This window comes from Chiloscyllium plagiosum, chromosome 1 (assembly GCF_004010195.1).
Source record: "Chiloscyllium plagiosum isolate BGI_BamShark_2017 chromosome 1, ASM401019v2, whole genome shotgun sequence".
Taxonomy (NCBI): Eukaryota; Metazoa; Chordata; class Chondrichthyes; order Orectolobiformes; family Hemiscylliidae; genus Chiloscyllium; species Chiloscyllium plagiosum.
Window position 1 is genome coordinate 152,743,157 of NC_057710.1, and position 19,047 is coordinate 152,762,203.

Sequence of the window (19,047 nt, forward strand, 5' to 3'; positions counted from 1 at the left end):
CAGCCTGGCCAAATGAGACATGAAAATTAGTCTGAAATTTTAGTTCTCTTCCTAAAGTTAGCAGCTTTAAAAACATATGATAGAAGCCATTCTTTGCTTTGATATATTCCACTCCTGCTCTGATTTTTATGAGTTGATAAAATACACAACAGGCAACTACCAGGAAATGGGGACAAAATTTCTGTCTTCACAAACTTTGGTAGAAAAAGAATAAGTGCACAGCAGGTTTCCCGCTTAATACTCAGGTTAACTAGTAAAAGCAGGAATTTTATCTCCCAGATCTTTGCTTCCATCGCACAAAAGCCTGGGTGTACGCTCTCCCCCACTCCACAGGAAACACCATGCAGTGTGTCAGCTATCCTACAATGTAACAGAAACCAGTTAAAGAAATGACAGAAAAACTACAACTGCTGACTTCCTCCGTCCCTAATGATACAAATGCTCAAAGTGCTTACTCTGGCACAAAAACTTTAATGGGGCAAAGTTCATTTTGTAGCTCAATGCAACAGCATGAAACACAAGCCTATATAGATTTTATGAATCTATAAAAATTACCACTCTGCATTTAAACCTGGGGAAAATATATGAACAGTAGAAATGAAACACAATGACAAGTTGGAGTATTTGAATCTCAGTTCTGCTCATCATACTCACTCGCTTGCCTCAGATTGGGCACTATCTTCAAGTCACAATTAGACCCGTGGACAGTGGAATATCTGAAGTGAGGAGTAGCAATCAGATGGAAAGATGGGCCGACTTATTCCATTTAAGCTCATACTTTGTTACAGTTGAGCATGACCATGCTGATGTCAGGAAAAACCTTGCTATTCCAGCTACCAAAAGATATATGTTTAGTAGAGTCACAGAGATGTACAGCATAGAAACAGACCCTTCAGTCCAACCTGTCCATGCCGACCAGATATTCCAACCTAATCTAGTCCCACCTCCAGGACCTGGCCCATATCCCTCCAAACCCTTCCTATTCATATACCCATCCAAACGCCTCTTAAATGTTGCAATTGTACCAACCTCCACCCATTACAATAGTAACCCATTACAATAGGAGAAAATGCAAAGGAGGAGGAGAAATGATTATGAGATTTAAAAACCCACTTAAAATAAGAAGGGACAACAAAATGCTGCATCAGGAGCTGATATTTTTTTCTTTTAAATTGAAATGCACCGGTAAGATATCTGCTTTCAGTGTTTGTGAAAGACAAAAAAAGTTATGAAGATTATTTAAAATAAAGCAATGATTTAGATGTGATATAACAAATCACTATGTACAATTTAACACAGTACAAAACTCAAATGAATCTGTAAGCCACAGCAGTGAATCTTAGATTTTTAGCGTTAATCGCAGCATTTTAAATTTATGTGTTGTAGCCTAAGGGTGAAACGTGTAGTCAATTGTCTCATTAACCAAAAAGATAAATAAAATTGATGAATTGTTCTTTTGCTTAACTAGTGTGCACATGGTACATATTAAGGCTGTACACAGCTAACATCTGAATACAATCCATTTTATTAATGCTGCTAACAAACTTAATAGAAGGATGGGATGCAGTAAACTGCAGGGAAACAACTTCTGTCAGTCTGTTTTGCACACACTTATTTAAAAAGTCTTCATGTATATATTCTAGTTATATTCCTTTAATTAATAAACCATAAAGGTCCTTCTATAAATGTAATGTTCCTTTCCTCTAAAGTACACTTGAATAATGTTCTGCTTAGTTGACACACCCTAAACACAATGCTCAAGATGCTGGTAAAACATTGCTGCAGATCTAACTATCAAAGCTACGTGATTGAAGCAGTGTCTGTAGTAGTGTAAAAAGAGAAAAAATGATTATTTTGGAATTAAGACAGTTAACGAGTTTATTTTAAGAAAACCCTATCCAACTGTGCGCACTTTACAGGCCTTGGCAAATATTTATTTGAAGACATAAGAAAGTATAAATACATGCAGATTGAGTCCAAACATGGTACTTCATTACTTAATCACTACGTAAGCAACTTTCCTTATGTGAAATAACAAACTGCACCATTAGGTGGCACTCTCATTTGTGCGCTGTAACATACTTTTGATTTTAATTAATAATTCGCTGGGGTGGCACAATGGCTCAGTGGTAAGCATCATTGCCTCACATGCCAAACCTGGGTTCAATTCTAGCCTTCGGTAACTGTGTGGAGTTTGCACATTCTCCCCGTGTCTGCATGGGTTTTGAAATCCAAAAACGTGCAGCTTAGGTGGATTGACGTTTCGGGCAAAAGCCCTTCATCAGGATAAAGGGCTCATGCCCAGAATGTCAATTCTCCTGCTCCTCAGATGCTGCCTAACCTGCTGTGCTTTTCTAGCATCACACTCTCAACTCTAATCTCCAGCATCTGCAGTCCTCACATTCGCCTAGGTGGATTGGCCATGATTAATTGCACCATAGTGTGCAGTGATGTTAGGTTTGATGGAGTAGCTATTGTAAATGCGAGGTTATGGGGGGAGGGTCTGGATAGGATGCTCTTCAGAGGGTTGGTGCAAATTTGATGGATGCCTCTTTCCATACTATAGAGATTCTATGATAACCACAGCAAAATAGGAGGAGCAAGAGGTTTTTTTATATTCACAAACAAGTTTCACTGCCAACTCAATAGCCAAGAACAATAATAAAATAAAAACTTTGAGAGCTCACAGGTTTTACCCAATTATCACTTACAGAGCCATAAAAGAAGAACTGAACTTCAACAAGGGGAGTAGATAGAGAAGGAACAGGGGAGCTGCAGGGAGAGAGAATTCAGGGCAATGAGAGAGAATTCAGGGCAATGGGGGAGAAACTCGGGAGGGGAGAAGGGAAGAAAAGGAGGATAGGGAAGAGGTGAGCAGAAAAGAGAGGAGTGGGTTGGAGAGGAAGCCGGGTTTGGATGAAGCAGGGTAGATGGGAAGAGGGTAGATGCTGAGTGGTCAGGTGGATGGGAAGTGGGTGAGGAAAGGGATAGGAACAGAGGGAGGAAGGAAAGGCTGATTGGAAAAACTAATATAATAGTAAACACTAAAAATGGACTTTCTATATATGCTCCATTTATTTGCGCTATCAATTTCAGCATCAACACCTGAATAAGGCAGTGGCAATGTAATTTCTGACATTATCACAAGAAAACACAAATAGATATGTTGGCAGAATTGTGTGCTGAAATCCCTATTTCTTTTCTGTGAACAGGCTGTCAATAATAATCCAGCCACTATGCGCTTTCCACTATTCTCTTAAACAATTTTTCTTCTAACATTACCAATGATCTGCAAACACAGAATTAAAAGCTACAATTGCTACTTCTCAACAATTGCTCATCTCAACTAGAGCACTGAAATGAACCTTGAAATTCTAATGGAATTATAGGATACTACTGCATCAACATATTGCAGATCTGCTTCAAATAAAAGCAATTCTTCCATTTAATGCAACATTGTACACCACATTTGTTGTCCTAGCTCTGTAAAGAAAATGTTTAATTTGCTTTCTTTTTATGTGTTTGCATTAAAAGAAAATATCGTTAACTATTTTGCTTGATTATGAGTTGCTTGGACTAAGAACAGGCATTTAAAAATACATTGCTTTACATTTTATTGTAAATATGAAACATCTTGGCTAAGTTACAGAAGTAAGCATGAGTAGATTTATAGGCCCACAGCTGAAGGCTGAGAGGATTACTGGGCAGTCAAGATCACTTCTCTTAACCCAAGGGGACAACTGTTTGCCTTACAGCCTGTAAAGTACCATCAACATTGGTTTTATAACACCACTATATTAACGTTTAAAAAGCAGGAGATGTTTTTACTCATTTTGTGCAGGTCATAGCTATATAGTGCTTTGCAACAAAAGAATGCAGCTCTATTGTCCCTCAAATTTGACTGCAGATGTGGTGGCTAGGAGTGAAAACTTTTGAGAAAGTCATGTTTAGCATTTCAGACCAACTGTAAATTAAAATAAATACTGCATGCTCAAGTTGGTAGATTCCTTATGTTCTCCGCTTTCTTTCAGACTGAACATCTTTGTATGGAACAACCTAATATACTGAAGGTGAACAGAGAACCTCCAGCAAAATCTTCAACTGTCACCTTCTAAAGTTTGCTAAGATGTTCACTAGAGGAGTCTGGTGACGACTCTCTCTTCATGGCAAAGAAATATGGCTTGCAAAATGGCCAAACTAATAACATGAGATAGCCAACTCAGCAGCTGCCTACTTTCCAGATATAAAACAACAGGATATTTTATGAAAAATTCAGAGCATTGTAGAATTGTCTTTTCATTGTCTACATTAGCTGAAGAAATATTCAGTTGCCTCAATGAAAGAAATTTACTCGTGACTAAGTGAAAAACAAAGAAATGTTTGCACCAGAACAGAATCAAAATCGGACAAAAATACTGATAATCAGAATGGCAAGTTAGGCAAATCAAGATCCATACACCCACATTAATTCAGATTAAAAGTAAGCCGTTCAGCTGTTCAAGCCATGAAAAAAAATGTCTGATCTGTTTGTGTTCTGAACTCCACGTTTCCATTCATCCAAAAACAAACTCACTCTGTCCTAATAGGCCAAACACTAATTTTAAAAGTTTTGGGCCTCACCTCCTTTTCACATCCACCTCAGCAAGGCAATTCTGGATCTTATAAACTCAATTAAATCACTCCTTGCTTATCTAAACTCTACTGGAAACACCTGCCCACCCAAGTTTTCCTCCTAAGACAATCCACTGATTCCAGGTAATAATCTAGTAAACCTCCTCTGAACCATTTCCAAAACATTTCCATCCTTCCTTAAATAAGGAGATGAAAACTGCACACAGTATTTGAGACAATGTCTTGCATAACTAAAGCTTAACATCCTTACTCCTTTGTTCAATTTCTCTTGTAGTAAAATATACATTCCATAAGCTGCCTTAACCACATGCTTTACCTGCATAATAACTTTAAACTCATGCAACATCTAATCCTCTGCATCTCAGAACTTTTCAATTGTTCACCGTTTAAATAGTACTGCCCTTTTATTCTTCCAATCGAAGTGAACAATTTTTTATTTCGCCATATTATATACTTGACAGATTTTTTTCCAATCAACTCAATCTATCTAAATTGGCCTGCATCCCTATTATTTTTCTTTATTCATTCATTGGATGTGGGTATCACCGGCTGCATCGGTATTTTTGGACCATCCCGAGATGCCTTGATAAAGTGGTGGTGAGCTACCTTCTTGAACCACTGCAGTCCATGTGGTGAGTAGATCCACACTGCCATTAGAAAAGGAGTTCAGAGACTTTGATCCAGTGACACTGAAGGGAATACAATATATTTTCAAGTCAGGATAGTGAAAAGGTTTGGAGGGGACCTTGCAGTTCATGGTGTTCCCATGTATCTACTATCCTTATTGTTCATGATGATAGTGGTTGTGGGTTTTGAAAGTGATGTCTAAGGAGGCTTAAAGTTATGTCACCTTCATGACAGATGTTCCTACATATCTAGCGACAACTGCAAATTTAGCCACCATACCTTTTACCCCTCACTTAAATCACTGATGTAAATTGTAAAATGTTGAGGGCCCAGCACATATGCCAGTGTGACTTCACTCATCAAATCAAGCCAATGTTAAAAAAAAGTCCATTTTGTTGCCAGCTCTGCTAGTTTCCACCACCCCATCTCTCCCTGTCCCCACCCCCACCACAGACAAAGACTATGAGCTCTTACTTTGCACAATAATTTTGTACGTGGAAACTTGTCAAATGTCTTCTGTAAATCCTAGTACATCAACTGACTCCCTCTTACCTGTAGCAAAGAACTCCAATAAATTAGTTAAACATGATTTCCCTTTCACAAAAACAGTGCTGACTTTTCCTGAAGAATGGCTTTTGCCCGAAACGTCATTTCTCCTGTTCCTTGGATGCTGCCTGACCTGCTGCGCTTTTCCAGCAACACATTTTCAGCAATTTTCCATATTGTCAGGTCAGTGCCAGTATTGGAACAGCTTGGCTAAGGGCATGGCTAGCTCTGAAGTCCAAGTACCAAATGAAATTGTTTCATGCAGAACTACCATTATACTTTTGGCATTAACCTTTGTTTTCATCAATACAAATATTTTCATCAATCAATATCTGCTGCAACAATGGTTCTCATGAAATAATCTTTTGCGGCCAGTGTCACCTTTGTGGATATCCAGATGTCTATTCACTGCCTGCTTGGTTGGGAGATGTTTAACAAACTGGCAGTTAGAGATGCTCACTCCTGCTTTCTTTTTCCTTCTTCTGCACTTTAACCTCAGGTACATTCCAACGATCTATTCTTTAGCCCCTCCTATTTCTCAGGCGTCAGTTTAGTTCTGTTGGTTGGATGGCTGGTTTACAAAGCAGTGTGATGCCAATAGCACAAGTTCAAGTTCTGCACTGGCTGAAATGACCATTAAGAATTTTCCATCTCAATCGCTCCCCTTATCTGAAGCATGGTTTACACCATTTGTCTCTCCCTCTCTAATGAGATAGCAGCCCTATGGGCTCATAAGGCTGTGGTGACTTTACCACATATTTCTTATTTAACTGTTTTCTCTCTGCAAAATCATCCAAAATGACAGGATAGTTTTCACACATACTCTTGATGAGTTTGGATGACATCCAGCTCTATCTGACCACCATTTCTCTCAACTCTTCCACTGTTATTATGCCATCAGAATACTTTTCTGACAGTACTAGGAACACTGAAGTTGTTGATTTCTGGCCCCTTCCTCCAAACTCCTCTTCCCAGCTACTGATTCTCTCTCCTTCCCTGGCAAAAATCTGAGGTTAAGCAAATCTGTTCATAACTTTCGAGTCAGCTGTGACCCCCATGAGCTTCCAACCTCATTTTTGTGCTCTCAGTATGACCACTTCTGTCTTTGTAATATTCCCTAAATGTCGCACTGTCTTCACTCATTTGCTGCTGAAAGCTTACATTTATGACTTAGTTACCTTTAGGCTTGATTAGTTGCATGCTGGTTGGAATCCTGGTTGATCTCCCACATTCTACCCTTCGTAAACTTAAGGTCAGCTAAAATGCTGCCCATGTCTAACTTCCACAGTCCCATTCACCTTTCACCTCTATGCATGCTGATCTAGATTGGCTCCCACTCAAACAATGATGATTTTAAATTTCTCATGCTCAATTTCCTCGCTCACCCCTTCCTCCCTCTTTAATCACCTACAGTTGTCTATGTCAGTACTCACCAAATTCTGGCCTCTTGTACATCTCTGGTTACAATTGCTCCCCCTTTGGTGGCCAGGCCTTAGTTGCACCCCACTTGATTGGCACCACATCCACTAGCATCCACTCCCTCCACTACTGATGTAACAGCAGTGTATAATATTTACAGGATGCACTGCAGAAATTCAACAAAGATCCTGAGATAGCACCTTCCAAAAGCACAACCACTTCATTCTTGAAGGACAAGAGCAGCAGATAAATGGGAACACCACCATCTGCAAGTTCCCCTCCATACACCACTAACTTGGAAATATATCTCCATTCCTTCATTGTTGCTGGGCAAAGTCCTGGAATTCTCTCCCTAACAGCATTGTGGACCAACTTACAGGGTATGTACTGTAGAAGTTCAAGAAGGCAGCTCACCACCACCTTCTCAAGGGCAAGTAGAGACAGGCAATAAATGCTGGCTCAGCCACCAATACCCATGTCCCATGAGTCTATTAGAAGGATGGAAATAATGACCAGTGTAAAAGAAAATAAAGTAATTTCCAATTCAATTTCCTCTAATTCTTGCTTCAAGTGCATCCCCAATTTTCACTGCTCTACTACTGATGACCATGCTTTCATTTATGAAGATCAAAGCTCTGAAATTCACCATCCAACATAACAGATAGTCCTAATCTCAATTTCCTACAAACATGTCTTCTTTTACATAAAGGAGATAACACAGCAAATAAGACAACTGGTACTTACACTTCTAAAAACCTTCCTTTCCAGTAGAAATTCATACAGACCTTTTAGGAAACTTGCAATGACTTTCTTTTACACTATAATTCTAACACCTTGTAAACCTTATTCAGACTCCCACCAATAATGTAACATATTTCTCATATTATGGAGATCAAATCTGAACACAGATCAGATATTGCCTTAAAAGGACTAAAATCAAGTAAAATTTCAACATCACCTTTTTAGACTTACAAGTTACACTGACAGTTATATATTCCCACATTTTATTTATTTTTCTTCATTATTTATGAATACTGTAGAGAGCTTTGGTGGAAGGAGGAATCAGGAAGACAAGCAGCCTTTAGGCATAAATTGAAGAGTTGGGGCTGTTTTATAGAAAGATTGATTGCAACTTGTAGCTTGGGAGTAATTTTCACACTGTATTGTAGGCATTTAAGTTAGGTGATTTTGTTTATATTAGATAAAATATGAGAGAGATTAAAAGTTTAAATATTTTTTTTCCCATCATTACCAATGTGACTTTATGGAGTAAAAAAACTATTTTCTGACCCGAACTGAATTATTCCAATGGTTAGCACCAACGAAGCATCCACTAAACCTGAGTTGTTATTTTACAAGACCGAGTTTTAAAATTCCAAAGAAAAGTCATTTTCATCTCAACTAAATATTGATTTTTTTTCATATCACCCTAATGAATAGTGCTGTGAATATGACCACTGCTATGATCTCTGGAAACCAATAACTTCTGTTTGAAAAGCAATCAAACTTCCAGTTAACAGCTGAAAGGAAGACACTACAAGATTTCACATTTTAAAACTTTAACTGTAGCAAACTAAAAGTACTATTGACTGAACACTGCTTGGTCAGCAGCTTAAACTGAAAACTACAGAACAGAACTCCTTTTTTCTCTTAACATAATAGAAACCCCCATTCCACAAAGAGTCTTTACAGTGTTCTTTATGTATTCACTTTTCACGGTATCAGCCCAAAATGATTCTTAGCTCTGAACAGTTTTCATCCATGTTTTCTCTTTCTCAGCTTGGTAACCTTTAGCCTCAGGACTGTCTTTCATGATGACAGTTAATCCTGGAGTTTTTCTATTTAGTGTAAGGTAGGTGATTTTCCAATCCCATTCAAATTATTGACTTTGGCCTTTAAATGTGAGCACAAGGTTCACTTAGATACTTCCAGCATCTAGAAGTTCTCACTCCCAGCAGACTGATAGCCTTCAATACCAATCTAGATTATGTTGAAACACTTCCCCTCTCAAAGCCCATCCCCACAGCAAAGTTAATTATATGAGCATTCTGAAGTAGAACCATATTGGATTCAAAACATTAACTTTACTTCTCTCTCTAAAGTTGCTGCCAGACTTGCTCAGTTTCTGTTTTTATTTAACTATTTGGCCAGAGATCCATGTAGAGTGCTGATTATCTCTTCTTTCAACCCCAACTCTAATCCTTCTTGGAATAAGTTAACAGTTTAAAGCATTGGTGCTTACAACCTGACGTTTTACAGAAGTTCCTGTCTAATCAATGTAAACACAGATGTTGCAGCTAATGTCTCAAAGTGTGAACACTTTACACCTTCTTCCCAGTAAAACATCCTGAGCCTTCCTTTAATTTTTAACAACTATTTCAGCCAGACCTGTTATCAGGCAGACCAGTCACATTATACCCTTTACCTAAAATTAAAGACACAATCCAAAATGTAACAATCTTATAAACTTCATTTTGTAACACCAAAATAAATTTGTAACCACTCACAATAATATGTTTCCAATACTGTAGTCAGTTTAGTTCAGTTAGCAAGAGATCTGATTTGTGATGCAGTGACACCAACAGTAGTAGCAGTGGGTTCAATTCTTGCACAGACAGAGGTTAGCATGAAAGATTCTCCTTTTCAACATCTCCCCTTGCCTAAGACATGGTGATTCTTAGTCTAAACCACCACCTGTCAACTCTTTGTAGAGAGAGAGCAGCTCTAATATCTGATAAGACTATGGTGATTTTTTTTCCTTACCTTACTGCTTTTGTTAAGTATTTAACACTTTGTTGGATACTGCTGTTAAAATGAAAAATTGCATATAGTCATTGTGAATCATTGTGCTATAAACTAACAACATTGTCTGTCAGTTTACATGCCACATGCATGCATGTTATCTGACTCACTTTAAAATTACTATTGGGAAAAGCTTATTCCTGAGAACACTAACTACTGTACTGTATATTCAAGACAAAAAGGTTAAATTAGACCAGGAGTGCAAAAATAGTGTGATAATGATTAAAAATTGTAATCTTGCATTTTCAAAAATAAAACATGCAAGTGGCATGTGTGCAAGAAGCACATTTCCCAAACTTGAATGCAAATTCTAAAAAATTTGGCAGATTTCACTGCCAGCATGTCAACCTGTAAAAATATAACAGAAAAACAAAATTTAATTCCATAGTCTAAAAAATTATTCATCTCATTGATGATTTGAACAATTGATTCACTAATGCACTCATTGCATAATTATAGTCAAATAAATTGCTTCCTAGTAAAGTCACAGAAATAGCCCTTCCCAAATACAAGACAATTCGAAAGAATGTCCATGCAACTTCACTATTGGAAGCTTTTTCTCATCATCATGTCTTTGGCTATTATATGTTTTTAGAAGGATAAATTGAAATTACAACCAAAGTGGACAGTTGACTTTTCAAAACTTCATTCATACAATAAGGTCATTTAGAAAATGTTGCATATCAATAAAATTGGTCAGATGCTCAGTTATTGGAAATGGTTATTGCCTGCCATTTGCCTTGATACTTATCAACCCAAGCCCAAAATGCTGCCCAGATCTTATTACAACCAGACATAGACTAATTTATTATTGAAAACAATGAGAATGGGAGTGAACACTGTAATAATCAGTGAACATTTCCACTTCTAACAGAGGAAAGGTCATTGATGAAGTAGTTCAAGATGGTTGGGCTCAAAACACCTCCGTGCAGTAGCGTTCTGGGGATAAGTTGATTACTCTCTATCTACTACAATTATTGTGTTTCAATTTAGATATGACAATGCACAGTTTCCCCCAAATTTCAACTGGCTTCAAAACTGACTATAGTTACTTGATGGAGAAAGTGAGGGCTGCAGATGCTGGAGATCAGAGCTGAAAATATGTTGCAGGAAAAACGCAGCAGGTCAGGCAGCATCCAAGGAACAGGAGAATCGACGTTTCGGGCATAAGCCCTTTTTTTTTGTCAAATGCTGATTTGGTATCAAGGTTAGTCATTCTCACCTCTCATTTAGAATTCAGCTTGTTTGGCCACAGTATGGAACCGAGTGGCCCTAATGAAGTCAAAGCTAAACACCAGTAAGCAGGTTCACATGCCTGTTTGAAATTCTTCTCTCTGGTCTTTTGAATTCATGTAATAGGTTCTGCTATTTTTGGGAAGTGAGATGTTCATGGAGCCTCCTTGTCCAGTTAAATAATTAATTGTACACCATTCATTGATGTTGCACTGCTTTTGATATCATTCATTGGTTTTTGTAATCACTTACCATGTTACATCCATAAGGTTTGCATCTCAATGTTATAATCACTCGGTGCTACTTCAAGGATGATTTTTCTGAACTTCTTAATAAATGCTGATTAGATCCTTTGACTTGGTGGGAATGAGTAGAGTGAGATTTAAGCTGGTCCATGAGGTTACAGATTATGATAAAATGCAATTCTTACTTTATGGTGGAACATGTGTTCTTGTGAATGCCCAGTTTTGTGGGTTTTTCTTTTCCCTTAGTTCACTCAGCATGACAAGGCCAGCCTGTTAACTATATGTTCTTCAAGACTCAATGAGTTAAGCAAGAGTGGTGCTACCAAGCTACTCTTGGCAATTGGATACTGAAATCTCCACACATAATAAATTCGGAGCCCTTGATAACATCTGTGCTTCTTCTGTGGTGCTCAAACCACATGAGTCCTGATTTATGAGTTGACGGAGATCAACAAGTGGTCAATCAGCAGAAGCATTCCATGCCTATGTCTGATCTGATGCAATAAAACTTTATGGAATATGCTTTTAATGTTGAGGTCTCCAAAAGTCACTTCCTCATAATTATATATAACTTTGCTAGCACCTCTAGTGAGTTTGGACAGACGGTGAGAAGACTGGGACGTTGGTTGAAAACTATGATTCTGTGAGCTTGACATATCAGGGTGTCAATTCCAATTTTGGCATAAATCCCCAAATATTAAAGAGAATATCTTCATAAGGGTAACTGGGCTGTTTTTGCTCTTAGTATGCCCAAATTCAATTCTTAGATCAATGTTGGATGGGCTGACCAATCTTATTCTTGTTGACACAGATTTAGTGGCAGTGATGCCAATTGTTGGCATCATTACAGAAGCCCGAAATCTGCATGTGAAGTTATACGTGGAAATCCAAAGCTTGCTGTCAATGTTTCTACCAATGATAGTGCCACAGATGAAAATCAATTAGAAATATCAAAAACTTATCCTTTGACACTGTAATATCACTTGAAAAATATTGAAAATGTAGTGCCAAATTAATGAGGTATAGTTGGACTTGTAATAATGTGACTATTGCTGAATAACCTCATTTGAAAACAAATTTTAAGTTTGTAACATCAGTTTTTTTTGTCTAATATGATTAAAATTCCATAAATTTTTAATTAATGCTTTTGTGTTCAATATTTCATCTCCCAGTTGCTGACTGCAAAATCTAAAAATGTTTAAGGATGGTCAGTATCTAATTTGTTGTCTATAAGCATTCTTCATCGTTATCAGCTGCTTGATAACATTACTGTTGTTGGACACTTGGAAATACCCTTGTCTTGGCCGCAAATCTTGTCAGAAAAGATTAAATCTATGCCAATGAGATAATGAAATCTTTGAGAGTTATTTTCCTTGAGGTCAAGAAAGCTGTGACCTTGTGTATGTTTGCAAAATCTAAGCCAATATGGTTTATCACAGTGGCTTAGTATAATTGGGTGGCTTGTTGGGTTATTTTAGAGAGCTGTTAACAGTCAACTACACAACTGTGCACTTGTAATCACATGTAAACGTGATTAGGTATGGATGGCAGAGTTCCTTCCTAGAGGAGATTAGTGAATCAGATTGGTTTGCAATGACAAACCACTAGTTAGATGCTTATCACTGCTGATATTACCTTTTCATTCCAGATTTATTTAAGTTACAACTATGGTGGGATTTGCAAACATGTCTCATGATCATAAGACCACACTGCTAGATTAACATAATCACTATGCCACCATTGCCACTACTTTGCATGTTTTCTTCCTAATGACTGTGAAAAGAAAATGATAAATTGAATCCTGGACATGATACTATGAAAGTATTGCTGTTCCATCAGATTTTAAAGAGTCCAACTAACCCTGATGCTGCAGTAATGGTCTTTGACACTAGAGGCCCTTCATGAACTACTTAATTATTAAATCTCTTTCCACAGGTAGCAGTCTGATAAGACAGTATTTTAATTTATTCTATAGTGGCATACGAAGGCTTGCTACAGGTCCTGAGCTATGGAATTTTCCATTGTTGCTAAGAAATATAGTGGCGATCATGATCAAACTTTATTCCTAGTCAATTAAAGGCATAATTTTACTTCTGATGTAGGAAACATCAAGGCAAAAGTTTTACATGCATAAATTTAATCCAGCTGTACACTTATACTGAATCAATATAATACTCAGCAGCTGTTCTTGAAACTTACGCTTTTAACACAGAAAACTAAGTGTATGAAGCTCAGAACATCTAAATTTCTTTCTTAGTGCTCTCTGAAAACTATATGAGTGAGCTACTGCCTCTAGTAATATTCCTGTTCAAATGGATTACAGAAATACTTGACCTATTCCTCCAGTGGGTGAGCACTGTTTGCATTATAGTTGCAGATGGAAAAGATAGCTGAGATTTGGCTGTGTAAAGACAACTGCGGTTGAATAGAGTTGTCAGTGTGGCTGCAGAGGAGGAGACTGGGTGAGAGCGAGGAAAGTGAAATATTAATGGCTTCAAATGACAAATCTAGAAATAGTATAGTATGAAATTTGGGAATTTTCAATTGATTCCTATCTAAATTGTAGTTATGCTCCAGCAAATATCATTGTCAGTTTAAACAGATTTATAAATTATTATGTTTGCAATGTTACAAAAAAACTTATGTAATTTTTTTAAATTTGCAACGGCATCATCTGTGCAATGGTAGCACTGTAGCCACTTAATTTTGCATATTTCAATTTATCAGACCACATTACATAGAAATTACTCTGCTCAAACAATTCCTAATGGCCACCAAATTTGTGAATTAGTAATGGCAATCCACTCAAAAGTACTGATATGAAAACAAAGTCGAAATTTATTATTTTCTATGGGGACTGAAGTACATCAATCCATCCTGATCTAAATATTCCACACTTCATAATCTCACACCACCTGAAGACTCCACGTGGCCTTGACTGCTCACATATATGATCAGAGGAGATCAACTACTGTGATATCAACTCAGAAGTATTTTTTGCCAAATTGTTCCTAAACTACAAAAAATGTAATTTTAAATGTAATAAAATTTTATGAATTCTCTCTCCATTATTTCATGACGAATTAGGAATCTAAACATGTGCTTGGCTTCGATGTTCAGAAAGGATCACAGCTGAAGGAGGATGGTAGGTCACAGGTTCAAATACCAAATATCCTGAGATGTGTGGAAATGTGACATTTCCATGGGAATGACAGATTTTTTTCAGGTTTCATACTTAACATAGGAACACAGAAACAGGAGTAGACCATTCAGCCCCTCAAGCCATTTAATAGTGGTTATGTGGTAAAGCATATAATGTTTTTGGCCCATATCCCTTAACAATAATATATCTATCTCTGATTTAAAATTATCAAGTGATCTACCATTAATTGTTATTTATGGAAGATAGTTTCAAACCTCTACCACCTGACATGTATAGAAGCGCTTCCTAAAATGTCTTCTGAATGGTCTGGCCCAAAGTTCTAGGTCATGCCCCCAGTCTAGAATCTCCAGATGGAGATGGATTACTTTCATCTACCATGTATTTTCCTATTAATATCTTGAAGACTTCAAACAGATCATACTCTTAACCATCTAAATTTCCTGAGAAATCAGGCCTTATTTGTATAATCTCTCCCACTTCTAACACGAGTGGGTATGAAGTGATCTCACCTCAAACATTGAAAAGGCTGAGTTAATAGATGCAATGTTGGAGAAATTTAGAATTCTGTCTCTTCTGGCTATTACCATTAGAGTGGCAGCTCATATTACACACTGGCCTGGAAAAACAAATTGTGTATAATCTACCTTGGACTTTTATCTGTAGTCAATGGGAGATTTGATATTTCCAGCAACATTCTGACAGGTAACTTCTCCTGTCTGTTGCATGGGGGAGTAATATTGAGCATGTGGATCCATAATAGAACAAGAATTCTTTAATCCACGTTTAACACTTTTTTTCTGGACACCTACATGTAGTTACAGTACACAAAGCTTATTTAACAAATGATTTTAACACAAAAAAAATTTAAAAGGGAAAGAGTTCATTTTGACTATTTCACATTACCACAAATAGCACTGCGGCGTGGTCTAATCTTGAATTTGTAAAACACCTATTGTTAGTTAAGAGACCGAAATATCAAATAACAAAAATCATTAGATTCTGTATATTATCTTCACTTACTGTTAGGGTATTCTCCAACACTGTGTTTTTTCCCATTCCAGTACCAGAGAAGCAGTGTTGCATCACGTGACCCTGACAGAATATAACAGTCCCCTCCAATGTATGATTCAGATCTGGCTAAACAGGTTACAACGTCCCAGTGTCCGAAAATAACTTGCGAGAGTTTACCTGAAAATGTATTTTTAAAAATAAAATCACTATTAACTCAGTTTAAATGAACATTCAATATTTCATAACGCACTATTGAAATTTTATTGAACTCCAACAATATTCTTTCACAAAGATTTCAGCTATAAGTACACAAGTCTTTGCGAATGCAAGTTTATGTAAATTGCACCTTAAAATGGACAGCAACATTTTTAAGTGGATTTCACATCAAGCAAGGGAATATTTCCAAAGGCAGTAAATTAACCTTAATAATGGTGTATGTAAAGGTGTAAATATTGCAGAAGACACAAACCTACCAGATGTGAAACTGCTTTTGCTATTCATCAGTACTTACAACATACATTGTAAACTAGACAGATGAGGACACACAAAGTGTTTTTTGTTACATTCCTTCGTGGGTGAGGAGAAGAAAAGATTCTTTATACATCATTTAAGAATTTTCATGCACTGCTACGTTTCTCCTGTCCACAGATCATGGCCTGATGAGAGAAATAGCAGGTAAATGGTTTCATCTGCTTATGAATTTCTTCAGTGTGCCAACCTAGCAAAACAAGTTGACTTGTGGTTTCCTTCCATGTACTCAGCCCTAATTGGTGTCTCTTTAACTTTCTGAAACAAGATTAGGAACTCAAGTTCATGAAGATTCAAGATCCAAACAAATGCTATCACATCAGTCATAGAAAAGGGCTGAACAATTAACATTCCTCATTTCTAGCACAGTCACTAAGGTATGGCTTTAAACTGTATATGTCAGTTATTTTTATCAGTACCTTTCAGAAAGCAAAATAGGACGACTTAAAAAAAATGTAAGCCTGGCATTACATTTCAGATATGTTTATAATGAAGGTCAAAGTATAGTTCCTATCCAATCAGAGTATGGCAGGTTGGTCAGCATGCGGTTACAGTTCAATGCACATACGTATTCACTTATCTGCTACACATGATGCATATAACTTTAAAAATACCAGACTGGAATGTACATGTCACTAGAAATGTTTGAAGTTGAACATTTAGGATCGAGCAACAATCATTTCAAATATAGGCAAGAAGCAATGGCACTATTTAAACAAGGACATTACATAACGATTATTTTGTTAAGATGTTCCAAACCAATGCCTATATCATCATTATTTGATACTTTACTAACAGATTTTCAAATAGAAAGTAAGCAACAGCATTACTTATCACAAAACAGTCATACATGTATAAGCAGGGAAAAAGTGAGGACTGCAGGTGCTGGACATCAGAGTTGAGAGTGTGGTGCTGGAAAAGCACAGCAGGTCAGGCAGCATCGAGGAGCAGGACAGTCGACATTTTGGGCATAAGCCCTTCATCAGGAATGAATCAATCCTGATGAAGGGCTTAGCCCAAAATGTCAATTGTCATGCTCCTTGGATGCTGCCTGACCTGCTGTGCTTTTCCAGCACCACACTCTCGATACATACATAAGCAGTTTATTAATGATGTAATGAATTTATCTAAAGGTCTGAAATTTATGATTTGTCCATAAATTTGAGGTCAAGTAATATTATCCCATTTTGTTCCTGTGATCTCGAAAAAGTACCATGGACACAAAATGGGTGGTCCCTATCAACAGAATTCTCTAATAAAGCAGAGGTAATTTTGAAGCCCCAAGATGGTGCCAAGCTAGAATTTTCTGGGTCTTGAAGGCCACTGATGGATTGGGTGCCACCTACTAAACTTGTGGAGTTAGTTCTGCAAAAGGAGGATATTTTTGTAATGCTGCAGTATAATTTAATACAATGGCAGCATGGCAGAAAATAGCGGTGAAGTTGGTTTTGCGTTACTTGTGATGCAATTCGTGACTTTATCAAACAATATTTAGGAATTAATATATGTAAACTCAGCAATAGAATGAAACTACTTATGGAAAAAATTGTCTTTATCAAATATAACACTGAAAATGCTGTTAAATATACACGTATTGAAGTGTCAGTGCAGTGGTCTTCTACAGCACCTGATTGATGCATGAAAATCACAGCACTGCATCTGATTTTACAATTTTGTTCTCAGCATGATTAAATAAGCTACTGATATAAACTTAAATGCATCACAAGTATTAATTACTGGTACCAAATTTTGAGGGTGAGATATTGTTGGTATGGCATTAGCACAATTTACATGCTAATGCTTAATTACAGAAAATAAATGTCATAATCAAGGTTCCATAGAACAGTCATTTACATACAATGGAAATTCAGGCCATTGCCTTTCTACTAAAAATTTCTGATCTCAATATGCAACTTAAGAAAAATGGTTTTCAAGATATTTTAATGCCTACATCCTATGTATTGGTTTTAGTTTTCTAAGTTTGTTAGATTCTGAAAGCGAACTACGAAAGAATTAATGTAACACCCTTAACTGAGAAATGAGAGAGACAGAAAATAGGAAACTCTCACTTCGGGAGAGCATCCAACCGGACACCAACTTCAGAAGGTGGGTGATTCCGAGTGGGGAACTGATAGGTGACGTCATAGGAGGGCGGTGATTTCATTGGCTAATGAGAGGCCTGCTAAATTCGAAGCTGTTTTAAAGTGAATCTTGTTAGTTTATTCGTTACAACTTGCATTCAGACTGAGAAGTAGGTGGAGATATAACAAGTTAAAAATGAATAAAACCAAATTCAAAACTAATTAAATAAGGATGGAGGGTCAGGTGATTTGTTATTTCTGCATGATTTGGGAGCCAGTGGACCCCATTGTGGTTCCCAGTACCCATGTCTGTGGTAAATGTTGTTTGCTAGAAGGCGTCTGGCTCACAGTTGACGAGCTGGAGTCTGAGTTTCAAACATCACAACACATATGGGTGGGGGAAGAGTTAACTGGATGCGGTGTTTCGGGGACAAACACACCCATTAGATTAACTAACTCAAATTCGGTCAGTGGTGAGGAACAGCTGGGTGTGGCTGTGAGGCAGGCAAATTAGCCGAACCTCAGTCGTGGGTAAGATCCTGGAATCCATTGTGAAGGATGAAATTTCTGAATACAGGGGAACCTCGATTATCGGAACGAGATGGGCGGGCACTATTTCATTCGGATAATCGATTAAATGCCTTTCCTCTTGGACTCAGAGTTTTAAAGGCTGCTCCCTCTTCAGGAGACTGCAGACGCACACAGCACAGAAGGTCCCGCCTCCCTGCTAAACCTCGTCCAATACTGTCCCCCCCCCCCC

General features: G+C 37.4%; 1 protein-coding gene across 2 annotated transcripts in view; it reads right to left on the reverse strand.

Moving 5' to 3' along the window:
- The window catches only part of lrba (LPS responsive beige-like anchor protein), an 875,634-nt gene that overhangs the window by 22,582 nt on the left and 834,005 nt on the right, over positions 1-19,047 (reverse strand). For both annotated transcript variants that reach the window (XM_043699606.1, XM_043699616.1), the window contains exon 52: positions 15,688-15,855. In XM_043699606.1, coding sequence (XP_043555541.1) covers positions 15,688-15,855 — 168 coding nt within the window. The remainder of the gene's footprint in view (positions 1-15,687; positions 15,856-19,047) is intronic.